Genomic DNA, 27700 nt, shown 5'->3' with positions numbered 1-27700 from the left:
TGTCAGCAATGCTGGGTGGATCTACTCACATGTGATTTCCTCATGTAGCTTGAAGAGAAATAATAAAGAATAACATTACACAATTTTCTTTGAGTGCTTATAATAATAATGATAATAATAATAATAATAATAATAATAACAATAATGGTTTCAAATTTTGTCACAAGGGCTGCCCATTTTGGGGGAAGGGTAAGTCAATTACATTGACCCCAGATTTTCACTGGTACTTAATTTATCGACCCCCAAAAGGACGAAAGGCAAAGTTGGCCTTGTGGAATTTGAACTCAGAACGTAGCAACAACTGGTACATTTGTTTTTTAAAATAACCAAGAGTGATGAAAAGTGAAGTGATTTCAGTGAGATTTGAACTTAAGAATGACAACTGGCCTACCTGAATACCACAAAGCATTTTATCCAACACTTACCAATTCTGCTACTACAATACTGATAATACTAGCAATTATAAATGACATTATAACATTATTTTAAGGGTTTTTCCACCAGGGATCTTTCGAAGCACCTCCCCCTATTGGGAGTTTTTCATTGTTATATTTTCGTTGTTAAACTGTTTTTTTACTTGGATTTTACAAACGGACAAAACCCTTTTTGTAACTTTCGTCCTGTGTTTTGTCCCTTTATGTTATAATTAATTTTTGTCAGCCCTTGTGGCCAATAAAAGAATTGATTATTATTATTATTATTATTATTATGTTTGCTGAAAAAGCAATGGTTCCCAGTAACAGGGTCAACTGAATTAAGGGGATATCAAGGTAACTGGGTGAGGTGTGAGGAAGGAAGGGTGAGACATAAAATGAGGTTGGTAAAAAAAAAACAAAAAAAAAACAAACAGAAAATGGTTCAAGGTCAAGCAAATAGAATGAATGAACAAAAGTCAAAGGTCGGTGGGAGTAACAGGGTCAGATCAGGAGGTCAGGGTCTTCATCCGTGCTCACCTACGACAGAGAGTAAATCATCCCCTTCACTTTCATCTGTTGGGAAAAACAGAATGGCATTAGTTAGAAACAGTAGTCTTTTCTCTATAATTAAGGCAGTTGTTGTTGTTATTGTTATTGTTGTTTTTAGTCCCAGGGTTGCCCCTGATCAGGCAGATTTAGCTGTTTCCTTTTATCCTTTATTTGCTCCAGTCACTAAACTGTGGCCATGCTTGGGCACCACCTTGAAAGATTTAACAGAACAAATAAACACCGGTACTTTTTAAAAAAAATAAAAGTCTGGTACTTATTCCATTGGTTTCTTTTAGCTGAACCACTAAGTCACAGGGATGTAAACAAACCAACACTGGTTGCCAAAGAGGTGGTAGGGCCAAATACACACACATGCACACATTCAATGGGCTTCTTTCAGTTTCTGTCTACCAAATCCATTCACAAGACTTTTGGTAGGCCTAGAACTATATAAGACGTTTGCTCAAGCTGCAATACAATGGGACTGAACCCAGAACCATGTGGTTAGGAAGCAAACTTCTTGCCACACAACCACACCTGCACCTATGATCAACAGACATTTCAGTCGTGGCCATCTCATCTTTTCCCTATGTGCAGAGGAACCAGAATGACATTATGTAATGTGTCATTTTCTAAGATGGTGTGTGTGTTGATATGAGGAAGATTTGGCTGGCTGTTATTTCTAGCAGCTTGAGTTACATGTAAAACACACATGGGCAATGACCTCTTTACTCTTTTACTTGTTTCAGTCATTTGACTGCGGCCATGCTGGAGCACCGCCTTTAGTCGAGCAAATCGACCCCGGGACTTATTCTTTGTAAGCCCAGTACTTATTCTATCGGTCTCTTTTGCCGAACCGCTAAGTGACGGGGACGTAAACACACCAGCATCGGTTGTCAAGCAATGCTAGGGAGACAAACACAGACACACAAACACACACATACACATATACATATACGTATATATACATATATACGACAGGCTTCTTTCAGTTTCCGTCTACCAAATCCACTCACAAGGCATTGGTCGGCCCGGGGCTATAGCAGAAGACACTTGCCCAAGATGCCACGCAGTGGGACTGAACCCGGAACCATGTGGTTGGTTAGCAAGCTACTTACCACACAGCCACTCCTGCGCCTATGGAATTTTCTGAATGGCATGCCCAACAAAAAAGACTAGCTTGAATACTTTTCAGTTGTGGAGCCTGTGGCCCACTTTTTGAGAAGGGACGAAAGGCAAAGCTGATCTAGGCAGGATTTGAATTCAGAATATAATAAGCCAGAACAAATACTGCAAGACAATTATTTCAGTGCTCTAACAATTTTGCCAGTCCATCACCCTTGCTCTAATAAAAATAATACTACTACTACTACTACTACTACTACTATTAATAATAATAATAACAATAGAGTTGTTACCTTTTTTTTCTTTTTCCTCAGCAGCAGTAAGGTCAGCCCTGAAGAATATCCGTGCACTGCTTAATGAATAGTTCAGCAAATTGAATTCCTAATGAAAAGGATAATCAAATTAAAAACTAATTAGTGGGGATAACCAACACTGAAAATTCAAATAAATTTAAGGAATTCCAAAACAAAACAAGCAATAGAATCAGACACACCTTTTTTATGTGTGTATGTGAATATAAATATATACATATATATTCACACACACACACTGTATTTAATTGTGTACAAGTCATATCATTTTATATTTGATTATACACATGGAAAAGCTAAATTCATGAAGAGAAAAATATTTCAGGCCAAGATTTAACACTAAATTAGCAGTGTAATTTATACATGGCTGAAACTAAATATGGTATATATTTATATATAATGTATGTATATGTGTGTGTGGGCATGTGTACCTTCCTATTTTAAGTGTTTGAATTCTTTCTGTTAGGAAGGAGCTGGTTTCTAACTCAAGAAACAAAGTAGCAACACTAGAGTTTTGATACTAACAAAATGATAAGTACAATCTGTTGAACTTTAGAGAAGTCTAGCATGATTTCACTGTTCCATCAACAGATTCTGTTTGCAAAGTGCATGTTAGTTGGTCACTTTACCTAGAAAACCCAGCTTTTTGAGATTGTCCCATAAACATAACCAAGTTTACCAATAATCAGCAGTATAATGTGAAAAGAAAAGCTGTAGGTTTTGAAGCTTCTTAACCTTTTCGTTACCAACCCAGCTAAAACCGGATCTGGCTGTGTAGTGCAAATGTCTTGTTTCCATAAGTCTTGAATTAAAAAAATCTTCCACCAAGCCTTAGTCACAATTTACATTCCTAACACTAGCTTAATGATAACTGAGTTATTTTACTAAATTCTTTGTTATATTTAAAATAACAAAAAGAAACACAGAGCATCTCAAAATAAATACAGTAATGAAAGGGTTAACATTCATCCAAAGCAACACACATGCATTCACACAATATAACTCACACGAACATAATTCTCACTCTAGAATGACAGCAAATGAAGGCAGTTTAATTTCTGCCTTCAAGACAATTATAGTTAATATATGATGAAGCTGAATCTCACAGCACATAGAAATAATAGGGTTATGCTTAGTATATATATATATATATATATTGAACTTGGAAAGAAGTAGATATTATGGTAGTCTAATTTACTGAATTATATACTAAATTTTATGCATTTAATAAGCATTTTTCCTAATATTTATAGTTATTATTCTGTTGTGTTTGGGGAGAGTCATTCTCTTTTAGTGCCTTATTGTTTAACACACTCACCGGTAAAATTTCCACTTATTTCTTATTTTTATTTTCCTAAAATTTTCGTTGCGTCTTGCAACCTTTTCAATAGTCTTGACTGCAAGACGCAATGAGAATTTTAGAAAATAAAAATAAGAAATAAGTGGAAATTTTACCGGTGAGTGTGTTACATTATAAGGCACAAAAAGAAAATGACTCTCCCCAGACACAACAGAATATGCTTCAACACATGAACTCATATAAAGAATCTTGAAAACCAAATCCAAAAACGAAATAACTATATAAGCATTTTTAGAGAGTTACTTCCCTTATAGATGCCAATTTGGGCTTTCTTAGCCATTTCTGTTTTGGTGTCTTCAAGCCATGAAGTCGTTGTTCTAAAAGAACGCTGGTCTCCTTGACAACGCATTACGACGTTGATTTCCTTACACTCCCTTCCCCACAGCTTCACGAAGGAGGGAAGAAGGGGGAGAAGCAAACAGGTTCAAGTGTGACCATGGACGCCAACTCCGCCGCCACGACACAACGAAAAAATATGCATTAAAATGGAATAAAAAATGATGTTAAATTATTTTTAAAATCGTAGACTCATCGTAGACGCGCGCTAATACCCAGACGGCTCGATATGAATCACGACCATAAGCCCCGAATTTGTTAAACTGCACCGCAAAATGTGAGGAGTTAGGAATCTAATCGAAGGAGACAGACACTCACACAACTACATTTTTATATATATAGATATTTATTAGCTTTAATCTATGTAAGCACTGATTAGGTTTGCTCAGTCAGGGCTGACCTGGTACTAAACAACACATACAATATAAACACATACACATTCCTCACAGTTACATAACTGAAATCAGAGGTTTGCCAAAGACACTACATTTTTATTACACCACTTATAATCCTTCCTATCAAACAAGCCAAAACAGAATGGTCATACCTGAATATAAACATCTAATCTTTTCATAGTGAGGGTCGTGGTTTGATTCAGTTTCTCGTCCATTTTCACACTGGCTGAAGTCTGTTGTTTTTGAACCTCCATCTTCAAATCAAATGAAGAATACAAAATATTAAAAAACAAAATATTAAAAAACAAAAACAACAAATACATCGTAATGCATGTAAAAGCACCATCCATTCGTGGCCGTTTGCCAGCCTTGCCTGGCCCCCGTGCCGGTGGCACGTAAAAGCACCATCCGTTCATGTCCGTTGCCAGCCTCGCTTGGCCCCCGTGCCGGTGGCACGTAAAAGCACCATCCGCTCGTGTCTGTTGCCAGCCTCGCCTGGCCCCCATGCCGGTGGCACGTAAAAGCACCATCCGTTCGTGTCCGTTGCCAGCCTTGCCTGGCCCCCGTGCCGGTGGCATGTAAAAGCACCATCCGTTCGTGGCCATTTGCCAGCTGTCTGGCACCTGTGTGGGTGGCACGTAAAAAGCACCCACTACACTCACGGAGTGGTTGGCGTTAGGAAGGGCATCCAGCCGTAGAAACACTGCCAGATCAGACTGGGCCTGATGAAGCCTTCCAGCTTCACAGACCCCAGTTGAACCGTCCAACCCATGCTAGCATGGAGAACGGACGCTAAATGATGATGATGATGATGATGATGTGTGTGAGTGTGTGTATGTATAAATGTATGCATGTATACATGTGAGTGGGTATGTATATATATTTATTTGTATATATGCATATCAACATCATCATTAACAACATCATTACCATTTAACATCTATCTGCTTTCCATGCTGGTATGGGTTGGATGGTTTGACAGGAGCTGGTCAGCCAGGGACCCGTCCAGACTACAATTGTCTGTTGTGGCATGGTTTCTACAGCTGGATATATATTTATGTGTATATATATATTTGTATATGTATGTGTGTACATATATATATATGTGTGTGAAGGCGCAATGGCCCAATGGTTAGGGCAGCGGATTCGCGGTCGTAGGACTGCGGCTTCGATTCCTAGACCAGGCGTTGAGAGTGTTTATTGAGCGAAAACACCTACAGCTCCACGAGGCTCCGACAGGGGGTGGTGGCGATCCCTGCTGTACTCTTTCGCCACTATTTCTCTCACTCTTTCTTCTGTTGGCCTATTCGCTTAGCCTGCGGGGTGGCGTCATTTGAAGGCTAAAACAATGCAAAGCGCATTGTGACCGGCGATGTGTAGCAACATCTGATAGCCTGGTTGGTCACAGTGATATATATATGTATGTATGTATGTATGTATGTATGTATGTGCATATATATATATATATTCACACAATTTTAGTGGGTCTCTCACTGTTTAAGAACCTTAAATTGTTCTATAATATTATAGGGGACCTAGGATTGGGTTTTTCACTAATAAAATGCTTCAAACTGAGTGCCTGATTTTTATTTTGCCACTATGTTTCATAAACTGTTTATATAAAAAAAAGACACTAACCTTATCTGTGGAATATTTCTTCTTTACAGATGCAAACCAATGCAGAGAGTCAAACTCGTGGTACTGGTCGAGCAACTTCAGGATATAAGCAAGACCTGCAAATACACAACACAGAAGAACAATAATACCATAAAAACAATAATCCAGAAACTGATAATTCCATTATTATACCCTGTATCATAGATAATTAATAAATATGTTAACTACACAATGAATAAATTTGTTGTTGTTGCTATCTAAATGCCAAAGATGTTATTGTTCATATACCTAAGTTGTTTTTTTTACTGTTTACCTGTTAAATTGATGAGTGTATACTCTTTTACTCTTTTACTTGTTTCAGTCATTTGACTGTGGCCATGCTGGAGCACCGTCTTTAGTCGAGCAAATCGACCCCAGGACTTATTCTTTGTAAGCCCAGTACTTACTCTATCGGTCTCTTTTGCCGAACCGCTAAGTGACGGGGACGTAAACACACCAGCATCGGTTGTCAAGCAATGCTAGGGAGACAAACACACACATACACATATACATATACATATATACGACAGGCTTCTTTCAGTTTCTGTCTACCAAATCCACTCACAAGGCATTGGTCGGCCCGGGGCTATAGCAGAAGACACTTGCCCAAGATGCCACGCAGTGGGACTGAACCCGGAACCATGTGGTTTGTTAGCAAGCTACTTACCACACAGCCACTCCTACGCCTGTGTGAAAATATTTTGAAATCAGTTATTTTAAACTAGCACTATGACCTGGCGTTGCTGGGTCATAGTGCTAGTGCATGCATATACAGCTGCGTGTGTGTGCACATACATACGAGTACTGTCCAAATCTCCGACCATTCACATACAACTATTTGGTATTCAATTGGTGTATCAAGTTTCGGGCATTTTGATTGGGTTTGGGATGGAAAATTCACAAAAAAGTCACTTCTATTGATTTTTTATGGCTTTGCGGGGTGACTTGGGAAATGTAAAGATGTGCACGACCACCCTTGGATGGTTTTGAATGACCATAGAAAAGTGCGAGCCCGCTAACTGAAAAATTGTGGATTTGTATAAAGGACACACACACAAAGACATTTTGCTGTTTATATATATAGAAATACAGAAACTTATCTGTGACATACTGTAAATCCTCAAGTATAGTCCACCCTTGAGTATAATACGCAGGGGATTTTTAGGGGGCTATACCTCTGAAAAACCTAAACCTTGTGTATAATATGCACCCCTTTTCTAACTTGAGTCAAGGAAGTCTATATAACGTCCTTGGTTTGTAAAAATGTATATGGTAATGTCCTTTATTATTATTGTACATATAACATAATGCAAACGTGTAGCTTTTTTGTGCATTTTGTTTGCAGAAAATAAAGAAATAACAGTAATAACGTTTAATAAATGTTGCTTACTGCAAGTTACGGATGATTTTTTTATGACTTTCAGGCTTAGCTTAATGTATTTCACGTCCGACATCACAAAATGCATCTGAATAAACAGCAAATAGAGACTCGGACATTGCTTAGAAAATATTTTTCATTTTTAACCTCGTGTATAATACGCACTAGGGATTTTGACCTTTAAATTTTGGGGAAAAAATGTGGATTATACTCGAGGATTTACGGTATTCAAAAATATACTTAATATAGGTTCACAAGTTCAATCTCAGCTTAAGCAAATGAAACTTCATGATTAATGGAGAAACTATATTTGAGAGAGATTTAGTCATATTGTGACTAAACAGAAATCTAGCTTTGATATTTTTACTGGTGCAAGAATGGAGCCATCATATTTTTAAGCATAGAATCCTTTTAACTGACAGCTGAGCAAGGAAAGGAGGGAAATGTATAGCAAAAACATGGTTCAAATATTGGTAGTTGTTGAGGTGCTTTTGAATGTATTGGTCAAGCAGATCGTGTATGACCAACTCCTTTCTGCTATTCACATGGCTCAGATTTCTCAAGGAACATACACTGACTGTCTTTCAGGTTTTGGCTATGTATTGGGTTGTCCGGAAGTTTCGTTCCGATTTATAGTAGCTTACCTTTCGACATATTTTAGAACATGGTTGAGTCCATAAAATAGGATTTGACTACACCTCCATTTAGAGCACAATTTAAGCTATCTTTTTGTGGAAGAAGGTTTATGTTCCTATAACCTGTGTTGATTCTTTAACCCTTTAAAATGGAAGATAAGAAAGTTGCTTTTTGACACTTGATGCTTTTCTTTTTCTGTAAAGGAAAAAAATGCCTCACAAGCAACCAAAGAAATATGTGCAGTTTACGGTGATATTTCTTTATCTGAAAGAACTGTACAAAAGTGGTTCGCAAGGTTCTGAGCTGGAGATTGTAGCCTTATTGATAAAGAGCAATCAGGCAGACCATCCACTACAGATGATGACCAAATCAAGTCATTAATTGAGAATAACCCACATTGCACAACCTGAGAATTGGCAGAAAGCCTCAACCTATCAAAATCCGTCATTCATGAGCACCTGGTAAAGCTTGGGTACACAAATCGGCAGGAACTTTCCGGACAACCCAATATTTTACGCTCTGTAAAGTGCTTGGTGTTAAAAAGGGTATCTAACTGAAGCAACCAAGCTGAAGCAGACACTGGAGCACAATGCAGTCCTTGGGCCTTTCTGATCCTGTCAAAGCATCCAAACCATTCTAGCATAGAAGATGGATTTTAAAAGACAATGATGATGATGATTATGATTCCAGTATGACTTATACTGTGGTTGATGTAATTGACTTCCACTTTCCCTCAAAAACTGCTGACCCAGTACCAAAAATTTTAAACCATTTGTAATTTTGTAATATACAAGTATTATTAATGAAACTAAGTAAACAATATCTTTCCATACTTTATTCTAAATTTCTAAACTTTAAAAGTTTTTCTTAAAAACTTCCTATTTGAAGTGCACCAGTGGTTTTATTACTTGATCTTTAGTGTGCCAGAAAATTTTTATTCCATCTCCAGTGTACCAACATTTTTTTACTTAATGGGGATGAGGTGGTCAAGCAGGACCTTCGAACGTTGGGCCTCACAGAGGCAATGAAGAAAGACTGCGATCTCTGGAGATATGCTGTGACTGCAAAGACCTGACAAATAATATGAGTTCATGGCTGTTTCCTGCACTAGTTTCGCATAGCCCCAGCCCATCCAAAGTACCTTGGATCATAGCACAACCTGCTGTGCTTATCTTGGATCATAGGGTGACCTGCTGTGCTTGAGGAGACCTATTGAGTCAAGTACACCAACATCAAAATAGATATCAAATGGAAATTGTAGTTGTGATACCTGTGCCGGTGACACGTAAAAAGCACCAACCGATCGTGGCTGCTGCCAGCCTCCCCTGGCACCTGTGCTGGTGGCATGTAAAAAGCACCCACTACACACACAGAGTGGTTGGCATTAGGAAGGGCATCCAGCAGTAGAAACACTGCCAGATCAGACGAGAGCTTGGTGCAGCCTCCTGGCTTCCCAGATCCCGGTTGAACCGTCCAACCCGTGCTAGCACGGAAAACAGACGTTAAACAATGATGATGACCTGTCTGTTCAAAATCTTTTTATTTTCACCCCCAGTTTGCTGTGAAGTCAAAAAGACTGAGAGCCACTAGTCTGCCCTGAAAGTTTCTCTCTGTTTTCAATAGGTCATGTCACATATGTAGAAATCCATTGATTTACTATTCTTGCTTTTGAGTAGATAGAATAGACCTACGATTAAAGACATTCTAGGTGTGATAAGTTTATCCAGGACTACAATAACTAATGTGTACATTTTAATTTTTTACATATGAAGATTGTTTGGCTACTGTTTCTAGCAGGCTGATTAACCATGTATTGGCTCCATCGCTGGCTCTTTTTATTGGCTATCATAGAAGCAGGTCATGTGACCGACATAGAAACTATTCAGCATACAGTGAAAGACAGCTTCAATTCTTACCCATTGCAAAGCCATCGTCTGTTATGGCGGCACCATCTTTGTTTTTGCGATTCAGTTTCTCTTTACAACTCATGGAATGTTCTACAAAGTTTAGAGTCTGAAGAAAATGGAAACAAGAGACATAAGTCAAATCACAAAAGCAATGCAAGTAAATGATGATGATGATGATGGAGAGCTTAATTTAAAGATAGATTTGTAACAGGATCTGTTATCGGTATCACTGAAAGGGTGTCGATCCGATCCCGTCACATACAATTTAGTTAGATATAACAGATGAAGTCAGGTTATCGGTGAAAGACAGCAGTGTTGTTTATTAATCGCGATGGTGTACGTATATCTGAAGGGAAAACGACAGCCGAATCTGTTGTACAGCTTCTTGTTCGTTGGTTGAAGTGGTTCGATGTCGTCCGCGGCTAAGTCGGTGTGGTTATCAGAGACTACCAATGCACGTCTGTTCACGATGGCTGAAATGCCCAGAGAGGATGAATGAGTCTGTGTGCCTTAGGGGGTCAGTTTCCCGCACATGCGCATGGGGAAGACTTCCGGTGGCCACCGGGAAGTGGTCCCATTCTGCGCATGCGCGCTGAACCTTACACAGTAGCATCACTACAGATTTCTCTATCTTACAACCACTGAAGGAGTGCATTAATCAGTTTTTCATTGACACAGAAACTTGAAGTCCTGTATGTGAGTCTCCATAAGGTACCATTCAATTCAATACATATAGTCTACTATTCTAATGATATTGAGGTCTACCACTTATCATCACACATAATTTGCCTAGCTGTCTCTCTATATAAAGAGAGAGGCCTTTTCTTTCTCCTGTTTAAGTAGAAGTTATAGGCCATTGGCTATTAGGGTCTGACAAGACATGTGTAAAGCTAAGTACTTTATGGATGCAAAACCCTGGGTAATCCTATGAACCGGCAATAAGTATCTTTCTTGAAAAATCTCTGGTCACACCATCCAAAACATGCCAACATGGACAAAGGACATTACAAGATGATGATGAGGGAGAACTTTATGTAAAGATAGATTTCTAGCTAACTATCTATAGAAATAATAAAGTAACAAACTAAGGAAAAGGAATCCTTCAAAGGGGTCTGTTAAACACCCAATTCACTGGTGTTTCAGTTGGATACCATATAAATCATCATCATCATCGTTTAACGTCCGTTCTCCATGCTAGCATGGGTTGGACGGTTCGACCGGGGATCTGGGAAGCCAGAAGGCTGCACCAGGCTCCAGTCTTATCTGGCAATGTTTCTACACCTGGATGCCCTTCCTAACGCCAACCACTCCGTGAGTGTAGTGGGTGCTTTTTACATGCCACCCGCACAGGTGCCAGGCGAGGCTGGCAATGGCCACGGTCGGATTGGTGCATTTTACGGTATAATTTTTGGTATAATTAAATAATTTATTTTTGGTATAATTTATTTTTGGTATAATTCAATAATTTATTTATATTACAGTATTACATTAAACACTATGAATATAATATATAACATAATATATAAATAATTATAAAAACCATAAAAGGCCAACAAATTATTTTGACTTATATATATTTTTTCTGATATACATAATTACGGTTCCATCATCATATATATAGTCACTTCAGCGTCCTTTGTTCAGAAAGACGAAATTCCCTGTGAAAGGACGGCTGGATTGTAAAAGTTAATTCAAATGTCTGTATGATGAGTGTGAGCGTTAACTATGCTATCATTAAAGATGTTAACCACAATGGATAAAGATATAAAGATGTAGATTTGACAGTAGAATGACTCCTCTAAAACTGTGTTGCCATTAATCATGGTTAAAAAAAATACAGAAAGAATAAATAAATGCTAACTTACCAATGCTGGCAGAATGACATAGAAGTTACGGAGATGCATGTTCTTTGGATTACGGAACTCTGGTGCAAACACATCAACCAGCATCTGTGGAATGGAGAATGGTTTAGGCATATTGAATACTAGCAGCATAGCCCGGCGTTGCCCGGGTATGTAAGAGCCCCTAGTAGGCAACGACTAATCCCAATCAAGTCCTTTCCCTCTAGGGAACGAAGGCGCATGTGTAGGTTGCAATGTTCTCTGTGTATACGATGTTCCTAGCTGTCCCTTTGGGCGAAAACGCGATTTCCCAAAATGGCATGATTTTATCGATTTTTTCTGATGGTAAGGTATTGCATGGAAAACTAACGTCAGAATTAAGTTTCTTAGGGTAACATTAAGCTTCACCATGAGTTTGGTGAAAATCGATTGCAAGTTGCGAAAACTACAACAGAAAATGTGTTGCATATAAAAAGCTTAGATTCTCGACCCCATGTCGAATTTATCGATTTTTTTTAGGAACTGGGGGAACTTTTCAAAATTTTCGGTGCGTTAGTTTTGAATTATGACATTGAGCTATGTGTGAGTCAAGTTTCATCAGAATTGGTTGAAAGCCGTGGTCAGGGTGAGGGTACAACCTAACAGACACACAGACAGACAAACTGTCGTTTATATAGAGAGAGATCATCATCATCATCTGTTTAATATCAGCTTTTCCACACTTGCATGGGTCAGGTTGAATTCACTGAGGCAGATTTTCTATGGATGCATGCCATCCCTGTCAACAACCCTCACCTGTTATGAAGCAAGGTATGTTTCCCCATGGCCAGAAATGTTTCCATGGAAGATTGAAAACAAAATATATTGCATGTATGACAGTGTCACCTGCTTACAGCTATTACATGAACAAGGCGTAGGAGTGGCTGTGTGGTAAGTAGCTTGCTTACCAACCACATGGTTCCGGATTCAGTCCCACTGCGTGACACCTTGGGCAAGTGTCTTCTACTATAGCCTCTGGCCGACCAAAGCCTTGTAAGTGGATTTGGTAGATAGAAACTGAAAGAAGCCCATTGTATATATATATATATATATATATATATGTGTGTGTGTGTGTATATGTTTGTGTTTGTCACCCCAGCATTGCTTGACAACCGATCCTGGTGTGCTTACGTCCCCATAACTTAGTAGTTTGGCAAAAGAGACTGATTGAATAAGTACTAGGCTTACAAAGAATAAGTCCTGGGGTTGATTTGTTTGACTAAAGGCGGTGCTCCAGCATGGCCATAGTCAAATGACTAAAACAAGTAAAAGAGTAAAGAGTAAAAGATAAAGACAAGGAGACACTAACACACGCACACATCACTCCTCAGAACCTTTAACCTGCCCTGTGTATAACATATGACACACAGGACATATTCCCCTGGTATCCACGCATCATATCTGATACACATTCCCAAGTTTTTTCAACTACCAGAGTAACTTGGGACTTAGGAAAAAAAAACAGAAGCTTTATATTACTCAGAATGACTAGTGAGGCCACAACCCGTGGCCCCTACCTGGGACGTAGTCAGTCCACCTGTGCATACCTTCCTTCTTGTGACACTTGTGAAGACCTGTTGAGGCAAATGAAAACCAAAAACCAAATCAAAATAGATGAACATCAATGGAATTTGTATCTTTGTGGTACCAGTGCCGGTGGCACATAAGAAAATCATCCGAACGTGGCCGTAGCCAGTACCGCATTGACTGGCCTCCGTGCTGTGGGCACGTAACAAACACCATCCGATCGTGGCCGTTCACCAGCCTCGTCTGGCACCTGTGTCGGTGGCACATAAAAACACCATCCGATCGTGGCCGTTCACCAGCCTCGTCTGGCACCTGTGTCGGTGGCACATAAAAAACACCATCCGAGCGTGGCCGTTCGCCAGCCTCGTCTGGCACCTGTGTCGGTAGCACATAAAAAACACCATCCGAACGTGGCCGTTCGCCAGCCTTGTCTGGCACCTGTGTCGGTGGCACATAAAAAACACCATCCGAGCGTGGCTGTTCGCCAGCCTCGTCTGGCACCTGTGTCGGTGGCACATAAAATCACCCACTACACTCTCGGAGTGGTTGGCGTTAGGAAGGGCATCCAGCTGTAGAAACACTGCCAGATCTGACTGGCCTGGTGCAGCCTTCGGGCTCCCCAGACCCCAGTTGAACCGTCCAACCCATGCTAGCATGGAAAGCGGACGTTAAACGATGATGATGATGATGATGATGATGATGAATGAAACAAGGGCTACTTAAAAGCCTGAAAACATGTCGGACATTTAGGACAAACTCCTGAAAATGCTTTGTATGGGAAAAAGGTTAAATAAAAAAAAACTTACCTTGAAATATTCAGTTCCTTCTGCAAAATTCTTAGACAGGTTATTTATAACAGCATCCAGATTCCTGGTGAGATGAAAACAAAATTCATAAGCATGCTGTAGTAGGATTTGTTGAATCTCAAAAGAGATGTGAACGGTCTTTAACCCTTTAGTGTTTGCATTATTCTGCTAAAATTAATGCTTCTTCATCCACACTGTTTTGAACTAATCATGCATTATCTTGTAGCATTGAGATTTTGATGAGGTAGCTGTTCATTTCTCAAACGATATTGTAGGGTTGGTGTGAGAGACCAGATCTGGCCAGTTTGGACATAAAACAAGCAGAATATTTTTGGCCGGATATGGCCGGTTTAAATGCTAAAGGGTTAACATCTACCTCCTCGTCACATTCTGTTCATTCTTTTATTCAGTGGCCATTTGCACAGTTTCTTATTTCTTTATTGACCCACAAGGGGCTAAACATAGAGGGGACAAAAAAAAATGAAAACAAAAAGAATGCTCCAGAAACTTACTTTGCAGCCAGTTGACATTCTGAAGAGAGACCTTCTTTGGCAGAGAGTTCTTCAAAACTTTCAATGTCTTCTAAGTCTGGGATAAACCGAATTGCATTGCTGCAACAATGCAACCCACCTGACCGGATCATGCGGATGTAACCCATTGCATTGCCTGCAAACAAGAGAGTCATTGTTTAGTGATTTCTGATAGATGTGCAAGAAGGTGATGTGATATTCGTGAGCTTCAGAGAGTCGTTAGCATCGAAAGGGAAATGAAATAATGGCTTCATTCGAGCAGGAAGGGAAGCAAAACTCACTGATTCTATTCATTGTGACCTTAAGGGTAAAGACCCACTTTGGTCGTGAATGACCATGAGATTGCACCTAGGAAGTTCCCTCCAAGGTACAAGTCCAGGCAAGGTTGTTTATGGAAGACCATCAGTAATCCATGTATGCCAGTCTCCCCTCTCCATGATTTTGTCCAAGGGAAAGGCAATACAGCTTGGCACCTGTGACGTCACAACTCATTTCTACAGCTGAGTGAACTGGAGCAACATGAAATAAAGTGTCTTGCTCAAGAAAATAATGCACTGTCCAGTACAGGAATCAAACTCACTACCTCGTGATTGTGAACCTGACACTCTAACCACTGAGCCATTGTGACCTTACTGCTTACTATATGGTGCTCACCATCTGGTTTATATCAGGACAAGAGAAAATAGAATTGTAACTTACCTATTTGTGTAATTAAGGTACGGAACTGATCCAAATAGCTATGGCCATCAGGAGTCAAACCTAGCTTGCGGATCCCTTTGTTGAATTTTTCAGCTCGGTCATATGGATACTGCATAGTGATAAACAAATAAACTTTTTAATCAACTATAAAGCACCTACCTACATTTCTTAAAGCATAAACGGACTTGGTAAACACCCACAAAGTTATCAACCACCTCATCAACAACACTGAACACCTTTTTGATCTCCACCCGTCTAACACACGTGGACATGCCTACAAAGTCAGAAAACAACACAGCTCCCATGACTTTCGGAAACATTTTTTCACGCTCAGGGTTGCTGAAGCGTGGAATAAACTGCCTGCGTTGGTTGTTGACTGCCATGATACTGCATCCTTTAAGGCCCTCATGCTTTCCGAAATCCGCCGAAACTACACCTGATTATATATACACTTTAGATGAGTTGTAGTGCACCTGAGCACTGTACACAATTATTATTATAATTTTTTTTATTATAAGTAACTAACTTCTCCAGCTTTACATCGATGGATGGAAGCACTCCGTCGGTTACGACGACGAGGGTTCCGGTTGATCCGATCAACGGAACAGCTTGCTCGTGAAATTAACGTGTAAGTGGCTGAGCACTCCACAGACACGTGTACCCGTAACGTAGTTCTCGGGGATATTCAGCGTGACACAGAGAGTGACAAGGCCGGCCCTTTGAAATACAGGTACAACAGAAACAGGAAGTAAGAGTGAGAGAAAGTTGTGGTGAAAGAGTACAGCAGGGATCACCACCATCCCTGCCGGAGCCTTGTGGAGCTTTATGTGTTTTCGCTCAATAAACACTCACAACGCCCGGTCTGGGAATCGAAACCGCGATCCTACGACCGCGAGTCCGCTGCCCTAACCACTGGGCTTTACATCAACCATCTAAAAACCTGGCACCACAATCAGAAACTTAAAGGAGCATTTGCAAAGTCCACTATCTCCCTTCTAACTAATAACATCAAAGAACATTAAATGAAACAGCCATCATAGTCCTCATTCAGCAACATAAATATATGACACCAAATCTACAAAGAAGCTTAAGATTCAAACTGCTAGATATAGCAGTCAAAACTTACTGTATTTTCTTTTATTCTTTTTATTCTTTTACTTGTTTCAGTCATTTGACTGCGGCCATGCTGGAGCACCACCTTTAGTCGAGCAAATCGACCCCAGGACTTATTCTTTGTAAGCCCAGTACTTATTCTATCGGTCTCTTTTGCCGAACCGCTAAGTGACGGGGACATAAACACACCAGCATCGGTTGTCAAGCAATACTAGAGGGACAAACACAGACACACAAACATATACACACACATACATATATATATATATACATATATACGACAGGCTTCTTTCAGTTTCTGTCTACCAAATCCACTCACAAGGCATTGGTCGGCCCGGGGCTATAGCAGAAGACACTTGCCCAAGATGCCACGCAGTGGGACTGAACCCGGAACCATGTGGTTGGTTAGCAAGCTACTTACCACACAGCCACTCCTGCGCCCTGTATACTTCACCTTATCACAAACTAAACACAGATCAAACCCACACACTACATAATGGAAAAAAAAAAATCAAAGATACAAAAATTGATTGTTATAATGCATTGTATAACATATCTACAAGTTTGTTAGCCAACACTGTATCTCTATATATATAAACGGCAAAATGTCTGTGTGCGTGTCCTTTATACAAATCCACAATTTTTCAGTTAGAGGGCTCGCACTTTCTATGGTCATTCAAAACCGTTTAAGGGTGGTCATGCACATCTTTACATTACCCCAGTCAACCCGCAAAGCCATAAAAAATAAATAGAAGCAACTTTTTTGTGAATTTTCTATCAAAAACCCAATCGAATTGAACCAATTGAATGCCAGCTAGCTGTATGTGATTGGTCGGAGATTTGGACAGTACTTGCGTGTATGTGTGCACGCACGCAGCTGTATATGCATGCACTAGCACTACGACCCAGCAACGCCGGGTCATACTACTTGTGTTACAATGAATGTAAATAATATGTCTTTATTTATAATGTGTTGAGGGACAGAAAAAGAAGGAACAGCTGTATGTGCATATTTTAATACTGCTCATAATTTTGTCAGGAACTGTACACTCTCTCCAAACATATCCACCAATAAGCACCACTATTAGAAGCTAAAATAAACTGGGTAGCCTAATCTGCACATTCAACACTTCCTTAGCAACGAGTTCAACTAAAGTACTTAAAATAATGATCCTGGACATGTGAAGATCACAGCTTGTCGAGGAGAGTACAAAGGTGAAAAAAACATAGGCAAACAAACAAGTAAGGGCTTTATATCATGTAACTTGTCTCAGTAATGCACCTGACGGTATTGTTATAAAACATTTGATAAGGAATTATGGAGATGTACTTGCATAGCAAGTGACCTGATCTGAGATCGTGTGCTGAAACAAGAACGATTGCAGTGTGGAAGTTGTTTATAAGTCATTTAAAATCACACAAAAATCATCAGAATTTTGTCAGCGAACAGGCCGTAGTTTCAAAGCGACAAAAATATTTTGAAAAATTAAATTTAAATGTTGAAGAGAATCTAATGTTTTCTGTGTGTTTTTAATTGGATAAGGAATGAAATGAGCAATAAGGAAAACTTCTAGGAAAGCTTTAAAAAACCCTTCATATATCAGCACAAAGGCAGGCCTGTCTTCAGAAGAACACTATGAAACAAATAGACAAATGTGTGTCTATGTAGATCCTACTATTTTGGAGAGTTAGTAGAAGCAGATTTTAGAACTTTCTGCATTGTTAGAAGCTCTCCTTATTTCTCATTTCATTCGTTTTACTGCTTCTGTACTGTACAATGCTCTTCATACATCATCATCATCGTTTAACGTCTGCTTTCCATGCCAGCATGGGTTGGACGGTTTGACTGAGGACTGGCGAACCAGATGGCTGCACCAGGCTCCAATCTTGATCTGGCAGAGTTTCTACAGCTGGATGCCCTTCCTAATGCCAACCGCTCCGAGAGTGTAGTGGGTGCTTTTACGGACACGGAAAAAGCGGTTTTTTTTTTTACATTGGATAATATAACCTTAGATACACTGTGTTTGAATAAAGGATGGCATGTTTAAAGCTAGAGGGCCTTTGACCATTGAGCTGCTTGATTAGTGTTGGCCTGAGGCAACATAGACATCACACACATATACAGAAGACTCTTCTGCTAGACATATAATAAGCTTGATTCACTGAAAACACCATTACTATAACATAAAGTGTACTAGCCATCTGAATGTGGCTAGCCACTGGGGGTGGGTGTTACTGACGCTTTTAGCCCCAGGAGATCGACGTCTCCAGCTGGCCTTAGACACAATTTCTGTGCCCTTATGATATTTGCAAAGGGAGGTCATCCTCCCTCGAAAACCTAAGTGATACATACGGACTATAGTTTCAAGGTTTTTGCCTCTCGTCAACGCATGGTAAACACCGGTTTTCGATGAAGGAGACCCTTGCAAATAACTATTTAATGTTTTTCCCAGCAACCACAGTCACTGATTTAGAAAAACTGTCTGAAAGCATTAATAAATCTCCGAACGAGATGTAAACAGTAACCGCTCGACAACATAAAGTGTACTAGCCATCTGAATGTGGCTAGCCACTGGGGGTGGGTGTTACTGACACTTTTAGCCCCAGGAGATCGACGTCTCCAGCTGGCCTTACCATCCTATAATCATCAGCACCCTCAGTTAGTCCAAACAAACATAAAACACACACATACATATGCACATATGTGCATATACAGATACACAAGCTTCACTCTAGAAACAGCAGTCAAATAACTCAAATTACACAATAGCAACTTGGAACAGGAAGGACACATTGCATGATGCCGTCTAGATTAACTGACAAGATGGCGATGGTCGAAATGTCTTTGATCATAGGCTTACTCTATCAGGGTTGACCTGGGTCTAAAAAAAGAACAGGATGTCTCCATTACTACACCATGGCTCACTTGTTCCAACTACCACATTACAACTCATACAAAATGTCCTTACTTTTTCATGAAACACTCAGTGAATTGTGCAAATTCAAAGCTGAAAGGCTCAGACCTATTGATTTCTCATTTCTCTCTCTCTCTCTCTCTTTCTACATATATATATTGATAGAAATGGCAAGACAACAAAAGAAAGAAAGAGACCTCGATATTATGTAAATAGAGGAATTTATCAGTAAATATAGTATGTGACAATTATTTGGTAGCCATGATAAAACTCCAAGTTTCGGATGTCGGGGCGGAAACCCATGCTGGCATCTCTTAAGTTATCGGGCCATCAGAAAAAATGCTTAGCATTATATATATATATATTATATAAAAGGGCTTAGTAAAATAAATTACTTTGCCGCATACTGAACTCATTAGAAATAGCAGCTAAAAAACTTTTTTAAAACTATTTCTAATACTTAAAGAAAACCTCTCTCATATAGTGTTTGCTCAACTCAACTCACGCAAATATGGGGGTAGAGACATTAAAAAATCAAGTGCAAAGGTTATTTGAGAACGTACGTTTCAAGATTAGTCAACACGACATTTCTATCATCAGCTCAGAACTCCCTGGTTTGGATTTGAAAACACTGGTTTTCAAATCCAAACCAGGAGTTCTGAGCTGATGATAGAAATGTCGTGTTGACTAATCTTGAAACGTACGTTCTCAAATAACTTTTGCACTTGATTTTTTAATGTCTCTACCCCCATATTTGCGTGAGTTGAGTTGAGCAAACACTATATGAGAGAGGTTTTCTTTAAGTATTAGAAATAGTTTTAAAAAAGTTTTTTAGCTGCTATTTCTAATGAGTTCAGTATGCGGCAAAGTAATTTATTTTACTAAGCCCTTTTATATAATGTAATAATTTGAATTCGCCTTAAATGGTCCCTTTGCATACTGAATACTTGGTGAAATTGATTAATTAATTAATTTTACCCTCAATTGTTGAAATTATATATATATATATATATATATATATATATATAAGTATATTTGCTATTTAAATGTGGCTAACCCATAAGGGTGGATGCTACTGTAGCTTGTAGTCCCGGGAGGATACCTCTTCCAGCTGGCTATTGACACACTTTCTTCTGTGCCCTATCAGTATTTATACCTTGCTCAGCGATTTATTATTGCTTATATATATATATATATTGGATACAACTCACTCAACAAGAACTCACTACTTGAACAAAACTTGACTTAAACAGGATTCGAATAATCCTATCAGGTGGTGCTATTAAGTTAGACATGGCCTGGACCAATCTTTGGTCGAAACATATCTAAGTTTATATATATATATATATATATTTATATATAAAGAGAGGTGATACAAACAGGGAAATGGAACTCAAACCATGAGTATATGTAATTGTCTTTTTTTTATTAATACTTGGCAGAAGTTATATAGTAACACGATGACTGAGCACTTAGAGTGTTGGGACTTAACAAACTTGATAAGTGCCAACACATGAAATGCTCGACCCTTGAGTCACTCTCTATCTTCTGGTGATTATTAACAACACACACACACACACACACATATATATGCAGTAGGTGTGCACACATAATCAGTGCATATAATACATTCAAGTTCTGATACACATACATATAGGCACAGGAGTGGCTATGTGGTAAGTAGCTTGCTAACCAACCACATGGTTCCAGGTTCAGTCCCACTGCGTGGCAACTTGGGCAAGTGTCTTCTGCTATAGCCTCGGGCCGACCAATGCCTTGTGAGTGGATTTGGTAGACGGAAACTGAAAGAAGCCTGTCGTTTATATATATATATATATATATATGTGTGTGTGTGTGTGTGTGTGTATTTGTGTGTCTGTGTTTGTCTCCCTAGCATTGCTTGACAACCGATACTGGTGTGTTTACGTCCCCGTCACTTAGCGGTTCGGCAAAAGAGACCGATGAATAAGTACTGGGCTTACAAAGAATTTGCTCGACTAAAGGCGGTGCTCCAGCATGGCCGCAGTCAAATGACTGAAACAAGTAAAAGAGTTAAAGAGTATACATTCATACAAATGAAACCAGGCAATTACATATTCACAGAGAGGTCAAATTTGTGTCACGTCTAGTTCTAATCTCAATCTTTCCTCCCCTTCTCCAACCCTCTTACTCCTACTCATTCTTTCAACTCACTCTTGGCCCTATTCTCCACATATCACCTCATTCTTTTTATGACATACAGACACTCATACATTATCGCATAAATGGCTTAGATGAAGCACAGTACCATTGTATACGCTTCTCCCAAAAGCCTAAGGCCCAAGACCCCATGTCTAGAGTAATGACAACAAGATGTGTATTGCAACCCTAGTACCATACCACCACAATGGTAGCAGCATTTACCATCCTAGCACCATAATATTGGGTTGTCCGGAAAGTTTGTGCCGATTTATAGTAGCTTACCTTTCGACTTATTTTAGAACATGGTTGAGTCCATAAAAGAGGATTAGACTACACCTCCATTTAGAGCACAGGTTAAGCTATCTTTTCGTGGAAGAAGGTTTATGTTCCTATAACCTGTGTTAATTCTGCAACCCTTTAAAATGGAAGATAAGAAAGTTCATTTTCAGACTTGATGCTTTGGGAACCAGACAAAAATTGCTGCAGCTCGACTGGGATGTGTTACCCCACCCTCCATATTCACCAGATATTGCTCCTTCGGATTTCCACTTATTCAGGTCTCTGCAGAATAGTCTTAATGGTAAAAATTTCAATTCCTTGGATGGCGTAAAAAGAGACCTTGATGAATTCTTTGTCATGAAACCACCTCAATTCTGGGAAGAGGGTATTTTCAAGTTAAAGGAAAGATGGAGATGCATTGTGCAACAAAATGGTTCATATTTGGTTGATTAAAAATGTAATGGCAAGTATTTATTGACCTTTTTCTTTCCTTTAAAAATCAGCACGAAGTTTCCGGACAACCCATTAGATGATGCACACCTACTCCAATTATCGTCATCATCATCACCATCATTTAATACCTGCTTTCTGTGGATTGGATAGTTTGACAGCAACTGGCCAGCTGGGAAGCTGCCCAGAGTGCATTTTATAGGGAACCAGTATGGGCATTTTAAAAGGCACTGGCAGGGATGCTTTTATGTGGGACTTTTACATGGCACAAGTATGGGTGCTTCTATGTGGCACAAGTATGGGTGCTTCTATGTGGCACAGGCACGGGTGCCTTTAAGTGGCACTGGCACGGGCACCTTTTATGTGATACCAGCACCCACAAGGCCTCAAGGAAAGGACCTCTTGGCTGAGAGAGGGATGTAGAAGACATATCTGTATGTATGGATGGCCACAGTCTTACTTAGCTTGGCATGTCTTCTCAAGTAAAGCAAAAAGCCAGGAGTCTCGGTCTCTTGTCATCTCCTCTGTGAGGCCCAACATCTGAAGATAATTTCTTACTACTTTGTCCCACATCTTCCTGGGTCTACTCCTTCCACAATTAGAGATTGGCACTTCAGATATTTGCACTAGTGTGGAAAAATCTTACTATCTGAGTAGGCTTTGGGCTGAGGCTTGCATCCCAGAATAAAGGCAAAGAAGCATATGCAGTGACTAGAGAACCCCTGGCTAATAATGCCTTCCCTCACAATTGTCCCTACATTCAAAGATAACAAAATGTGTACAGTACCTTCTGGTCAGTGTGTATGTGATGTTCCTTGAAGAATTTCAAATCCTGAAATAGAATGATTGTATAATGATAGAAAACAGGGAGAGCATAGGAGAAGCATGTTGTTGTAGGGGTACAGTGCTGTAATGTCTATCATGTTAACAAAGGTTTATCATGTGCATGTGTAAAGATGTGCATATCTATCTAAATTTATTTCACCCTCTCTCTTTCTGTGTCTCTCTCATATATAGAATCATCATCATCATCATTTTATGTTCATTTGCCATGCTGGCATGCGTTAGATGGATCATTATTTATCAGCCTGCAACAGAAAAATCCATCCAAATTAGTTGTTGTGAATGTACAATCATATAAGTACACACATTAGTAGATAAGTACCTACATACATATATGTACATATAAACATACAAGTATGTACATAAGTATATATACACTTACAAATGCATATCTATACATACATAGATACATACATGCATATGTACATAAGTATGCATTACAATATCACCAACTCAAATCTAATTGACGCTAGAAATAAGAACCTAACTACAGATATCAATTCATATACGAAGACTGATCGTGGCCGTTCGCCAGCCTCATCTGGCACTTGTGTCGGTGGCACATAAAAACACCCACTACACTCGCGGAGTGGTTAGCGTTAGGAAGGGCATCCAGCTGTAGAAACACTGCCAGATCAGACTGGGCCTGGCGCAGCCTTCTGGCTTCCCAGACCCCAGTTGAACCGTCCAGCCCATGCCAGCATGGAAAATGGACGTTAAACGATGATGATGATGATGATGATTATACATGCGTAGAGATTAGGGCACAAGCATGACTGAGTGGTAAGACATTTGCTTTCCAACTGCATGGCACCTTGGGCTAATGTCTACTACTATAGCACCATGCTGTGAATGGATTTGGTAGATGGAAACTGCACCACCACCACTGCCGCCGCAGCAGCAGCCATGCCACTGTGGTGGTAATTAAGTTTCAAAGGCGGCGAGCTGGCAGAATCGTTAGCACGCCGGGCGAAATGCTTAGCAGTATTTCGTCTGCCGTTACGTTCTGAGTTCAAATTCCGCCAAGGTTGACTTTGCCTTTCATCCTTTCGGGGTCGATTAAATAAGTACCAGTTACACACTGGGGTTGATATAATCAACTTAATCCGTTTGTCTGTCCTTGTTTGTCTCCTCTATGTTTAGCCCCTTGTGGGTAGTAAAGAAACAGATATATTCATGTATCAATATTCCAGATAGATAAGTGCTGAATGTTTTCATGCAACATTCATGGAGCTCAACTCTGCTTTTCATCCTTTTGAAGTTGATAAATAAAGTATCAGTCCAGTACCAGAGTTGGTTCTCTCTCTCTCTCTCTCTCTCTCTCTCTCTCTGGAAGAAATTGGTTATGTACACACATGGGGAAGGTGGACTTCACTCGTTTTAACCCTTTCGTTGCTGTATTTATTTTGAGGTGCTCTGCGTTTCTTTCAATTACTTTAAATATAACAAAGAATTTAGCAAAATAACTTAGTTACCATTAAGCTAGTGTTAGGAACATAAATTGTGACTAAGTTTGGTGGAAGATTTTAATTCAAAACTTATGAAAACAAGACATTTGCATTCAGAGTTTGAGCTGATTTCAGCCAGGTTGGTAACAAAAGGGTTAACATGCTCAGGATACACTGCATGTTATGATAGTGATCTTACAGTTCCGTCAAGAGCTGAAAGCCCAAGGAAAGACAGAATACATGTATGTATGAAGATCATCATCATCATCATCATCATCATTCTCATTCTCATCATTTAATGTTTCCTTTTCCATGCTTGCATGGGTCAGACAGAATTAGTTGAAGCAGATTTTGCAATGGCCAGATGCCCTTCTTGTCATTCAGTGTCACTTGTTTCCTGGTATGGTAATATTTTGCCCATGGCCAGATGAGTTTTTACAGAAGACTGGAAGTGAACAACATTGCTTGTATGATGAGGATGCTCATACACAACAATCACATGATGTCAAGGGTACACACACACACACACACAATAGCACATACACACACAAGGCGGCGAGCTGGCAGAATCGTTAGCACGCCGGGCGAAATGCTTATCGGTATTTCGTCTGCCGCTACGTTCTGAGTTCAAATTCTGCCGAGGTCGACTTTGCCTTTCATCCTTTTGGGGTCGATTAAATAAGTACCAGTTACATACTGGGGTCAATATAATCGACTTAATCTGTTTGTCTGTTATTGTTTGTCCTCTCTGTGTTTAGCCCCTTGTGGGTAGTAAAGAAAGACATACACACACACACATGACAGGCTTCTTCCAGTTTCTGTCTGCTAAAGTCTACTCACATGGCTTTGGTTAGGCCAGGGCTATAGAAGAAGATATTAGCCTAAAGTGACATACAGTGGAATTGAAACTGAGACCACGTGGTTTAAGAAGCAAACTTCACGCCTACACAGTCACACCACTGCCTATGAATATGTAAATGCAGGCAAGTGAAAACCAAATCAAAATAGATGAACATCAATGGAATTTGTATCTTTGTGGTACCAGCGCCGGTGGCACATAAGAAAACCATCCGAACATGGCCGTAGCCAGTACCGCATCGACTGGCCTCCGTGCTGTGGGCACGTAACAAACACCATCCGATCGTGGACGTTCGCCAGCCTCGTCTGGCATCTGTGTCGGTGGCACATAAAATACACCATCCGAGCGTGGCCGTCTACCAGCCTCGTCTGGCACCTGTGTCGGTGGCACATAAAAAAACACCATCCGAGCGTGGCCGTCTGCCAGCCTCGTGTGGCACCTGTGTCGGTGGCACATAAAAAACACCATCCGAGCGTGGCCGTTCGCCAGCCTCGTCTGGCACCTGTGTCGGTGGCACATAAAATCACCCACTACACTCTCAGAGTGGTTGGCGTTAGGAAGGGCATCCAGCTGTAGAAACACTGCCAGATCTGACTGGCCTGGTGCAGCCTTCGGGCTCCCCAGACCCCAGTTGAACCGTCCAACCCATGCTAGCATGGAAAGCGGACACTAACCGATGATGATGATGATGATGTATATATGTGTGTGTGTGTGCATGTCTGTGTACATGCGAGTGTGTGTGTGTGCTTTAGATGTATGAAAGAAATTAAGTACCTTAATCAGTCGTGACTTGATGTGTTCATCAAACATAAACTGCGAGAATATGAAGAACTTCTTACGTAGGAACTGGTATGTGAAGTTTACCTGAAAAAATATGACAATAAACAATAGAAATGCGATGGTGGATGTTAAATATACAGGTGTGAGATGGTAACTAGTAGAGTTACAAGAAGTGTGGCGGAGAGCTGGCAGAAATGTTAGCACGCCGGGCGAAATGCTTAGCAGTATTTCGTCTGCCGTTACGCTCTGGGTTCAAGTTCCGCCGAGGTCGACTTTGCCTTTCATTCTTTCGGGGTCGATAAATTAAGTACCAGTTGCACACTGGGGTCGATGTAATCTACTTAATCTGTTTGTCTGTCCTTGTTTGTCCCCTCTGTGTTTAGCCCCTTGTGGGTAGTAAAGAAATAGGTATTTCGTCTGCCGCTACGTTCTGAGTTCAAATTCTACCGAGGTCGACTTTGCCTTTCATCCTTTCGGGGTCGATAAATTAAGTACCAGTTGCACACTGGGGTCGATGTAATCTACTTAATCTGTTTTTCTGTCCTTGTTTGTCCCCTCTGTGTTTAGCCCCTTGTGGGTAGTAAAGAAAAATACAAGAAGTGTGGCATAAATAAATAATAGCTTGAGGAAATGTAGCACAGTAAACAGTGGTTAGGCGTAGGAGTGGCTGTGTGGTAAGTAGCTTGCTAACCAACCACATGGTTCCGGGTTCAGTCCCACTGCGTGGCATCTTGGGCAAGTGTCTCTGCTATAGCCCCGGGCCGACCAATGCTTTGTGAGTGGATTTGGTAGACGGAAACTGAAAGAAGCCTGTCGTATATATGTATATATATGTATGTGTGTGTGTCTGTGTTTGTCCCCCTAGCATTGCTTGACAACCGATGCTGGTGTGTTTACGTTCCCGTCACTTAGCGGTTCGGCAAAAGAGACCGATAGAATAAGTACAGGGCTTACAAAGAATAAGTCCCGTGGTCGATTTGCTCGACTAAAGGCGGTGCTCCAGCATGGCCGCAGTCAAATGACTGAAACAAGTAAAAGAGAAAGAGAGAAGAGAGTGGTGATACAGTAAGTTTGGCTTAGTGAATAATAGGAACAGAGTGGGTGACATAGGGTGCAGTAATAATAAAACAGGTAAGAGATAGTAAACACTAAAGACACAATACCTGTGACACACCGAACAGCAAAGATATGTTTTTTTATTAGCCACACGGGGCTGAACACAGACGGGACAAATTACAAAGTAGAGCTTTTCTTTTTGGGGAGAAAAAAAAAGTGGGGTAGATTTTCGATCAAAAGGGATCATAATAATAATAATAATGAT

The 27700-nt window shown here is 40.1% G+C and overlaps 1 protein-coding gene and 1 long non-coding RNA gene across 5 annotated transcripts in view; one reads left to right on the top strand and one right to left on the bottom strand.

Moving 5' to 3' along the window:
* Window positions 1-6345, top strand: part of LOC118762845 — a 64184-nt gene extending 57839 nt beyond the window's left edge. The window contains exon 4 of the long non-coding RNA XR_004998589.1: window positions 6160-6345. This is a non-coding gene — a long non-coding RNA (uncharacterized LOC118762845). The remainder of the gene's footprint in view (window positions 1-6159) is intronic.
* The window catches only part of LOC115210266 (WASH complex subunit 4), a 122065-nt gene that overhangs the window by 3654 nt on the left and 90711 nt on the right, over window positions 1-27700 (bottom strand). For 2 of the 4 annotated variants that reach the window (XM_029778753.2, XM_029778754.2), the window contains 11 exons: window positions 26374-26463; window positions 23237-23281; window positions 15512-15620; window positions 14795-14948; window positions 14283-14346; window positions 11935-12018; window positions 10079-10175; window positions 6131-6225; window positions 4645-4746; window positions 2384-2471; window positions 954-989 (listed from right to left, as the gene is read on the bottom strand). In XM_029778753.2, the coding sequence (XP_029634613.1) occupies window positions 954-989; window positions 2384-2471; window positions 4645-4746; window positions 6131-6225; window positions 10079-10175; window positions 11935-12018; window positions 14283-14346; window positions 14795-14948; window positions 15512-15620; window positions 23237-23281; window positions 26374-26463 (964 nt within the window). Of the gene's footprint in view, window positions 1-29; window positions 49-953; window positions 990-2383; window positions 2472-4644; window positions 4747-6130; window positions 6226-10078; window positions 10176-11934; window positions 12019-14282; window positions 14347-14794; window positions 14949-15511; window positions 15621-23236; window positions 23282-26373; window positions 26464-27700 lie in introns of all 4 variants that reach the window. The other 2 variants (XM_029778757.2, XM_029778755.2) reach the window with 2 other exon arrangements.

The sequence above is a fragment of the Octopus sinensis genome, linkage group LG4 (assembly GCF_006345805.1).
Source record: "Octopus sinensis linkage group LG4, ASM634580v1, whole genome shotgun sequence".
NCBI lineage: Eukaryota > Metazoa > Mollusca > Cephalopoda > Octopoda > Octopodidae > Octopus > Octopus sinensis.
This window is presented reverse-complemented; position numbering and strand designations above follow the sequence as displayed.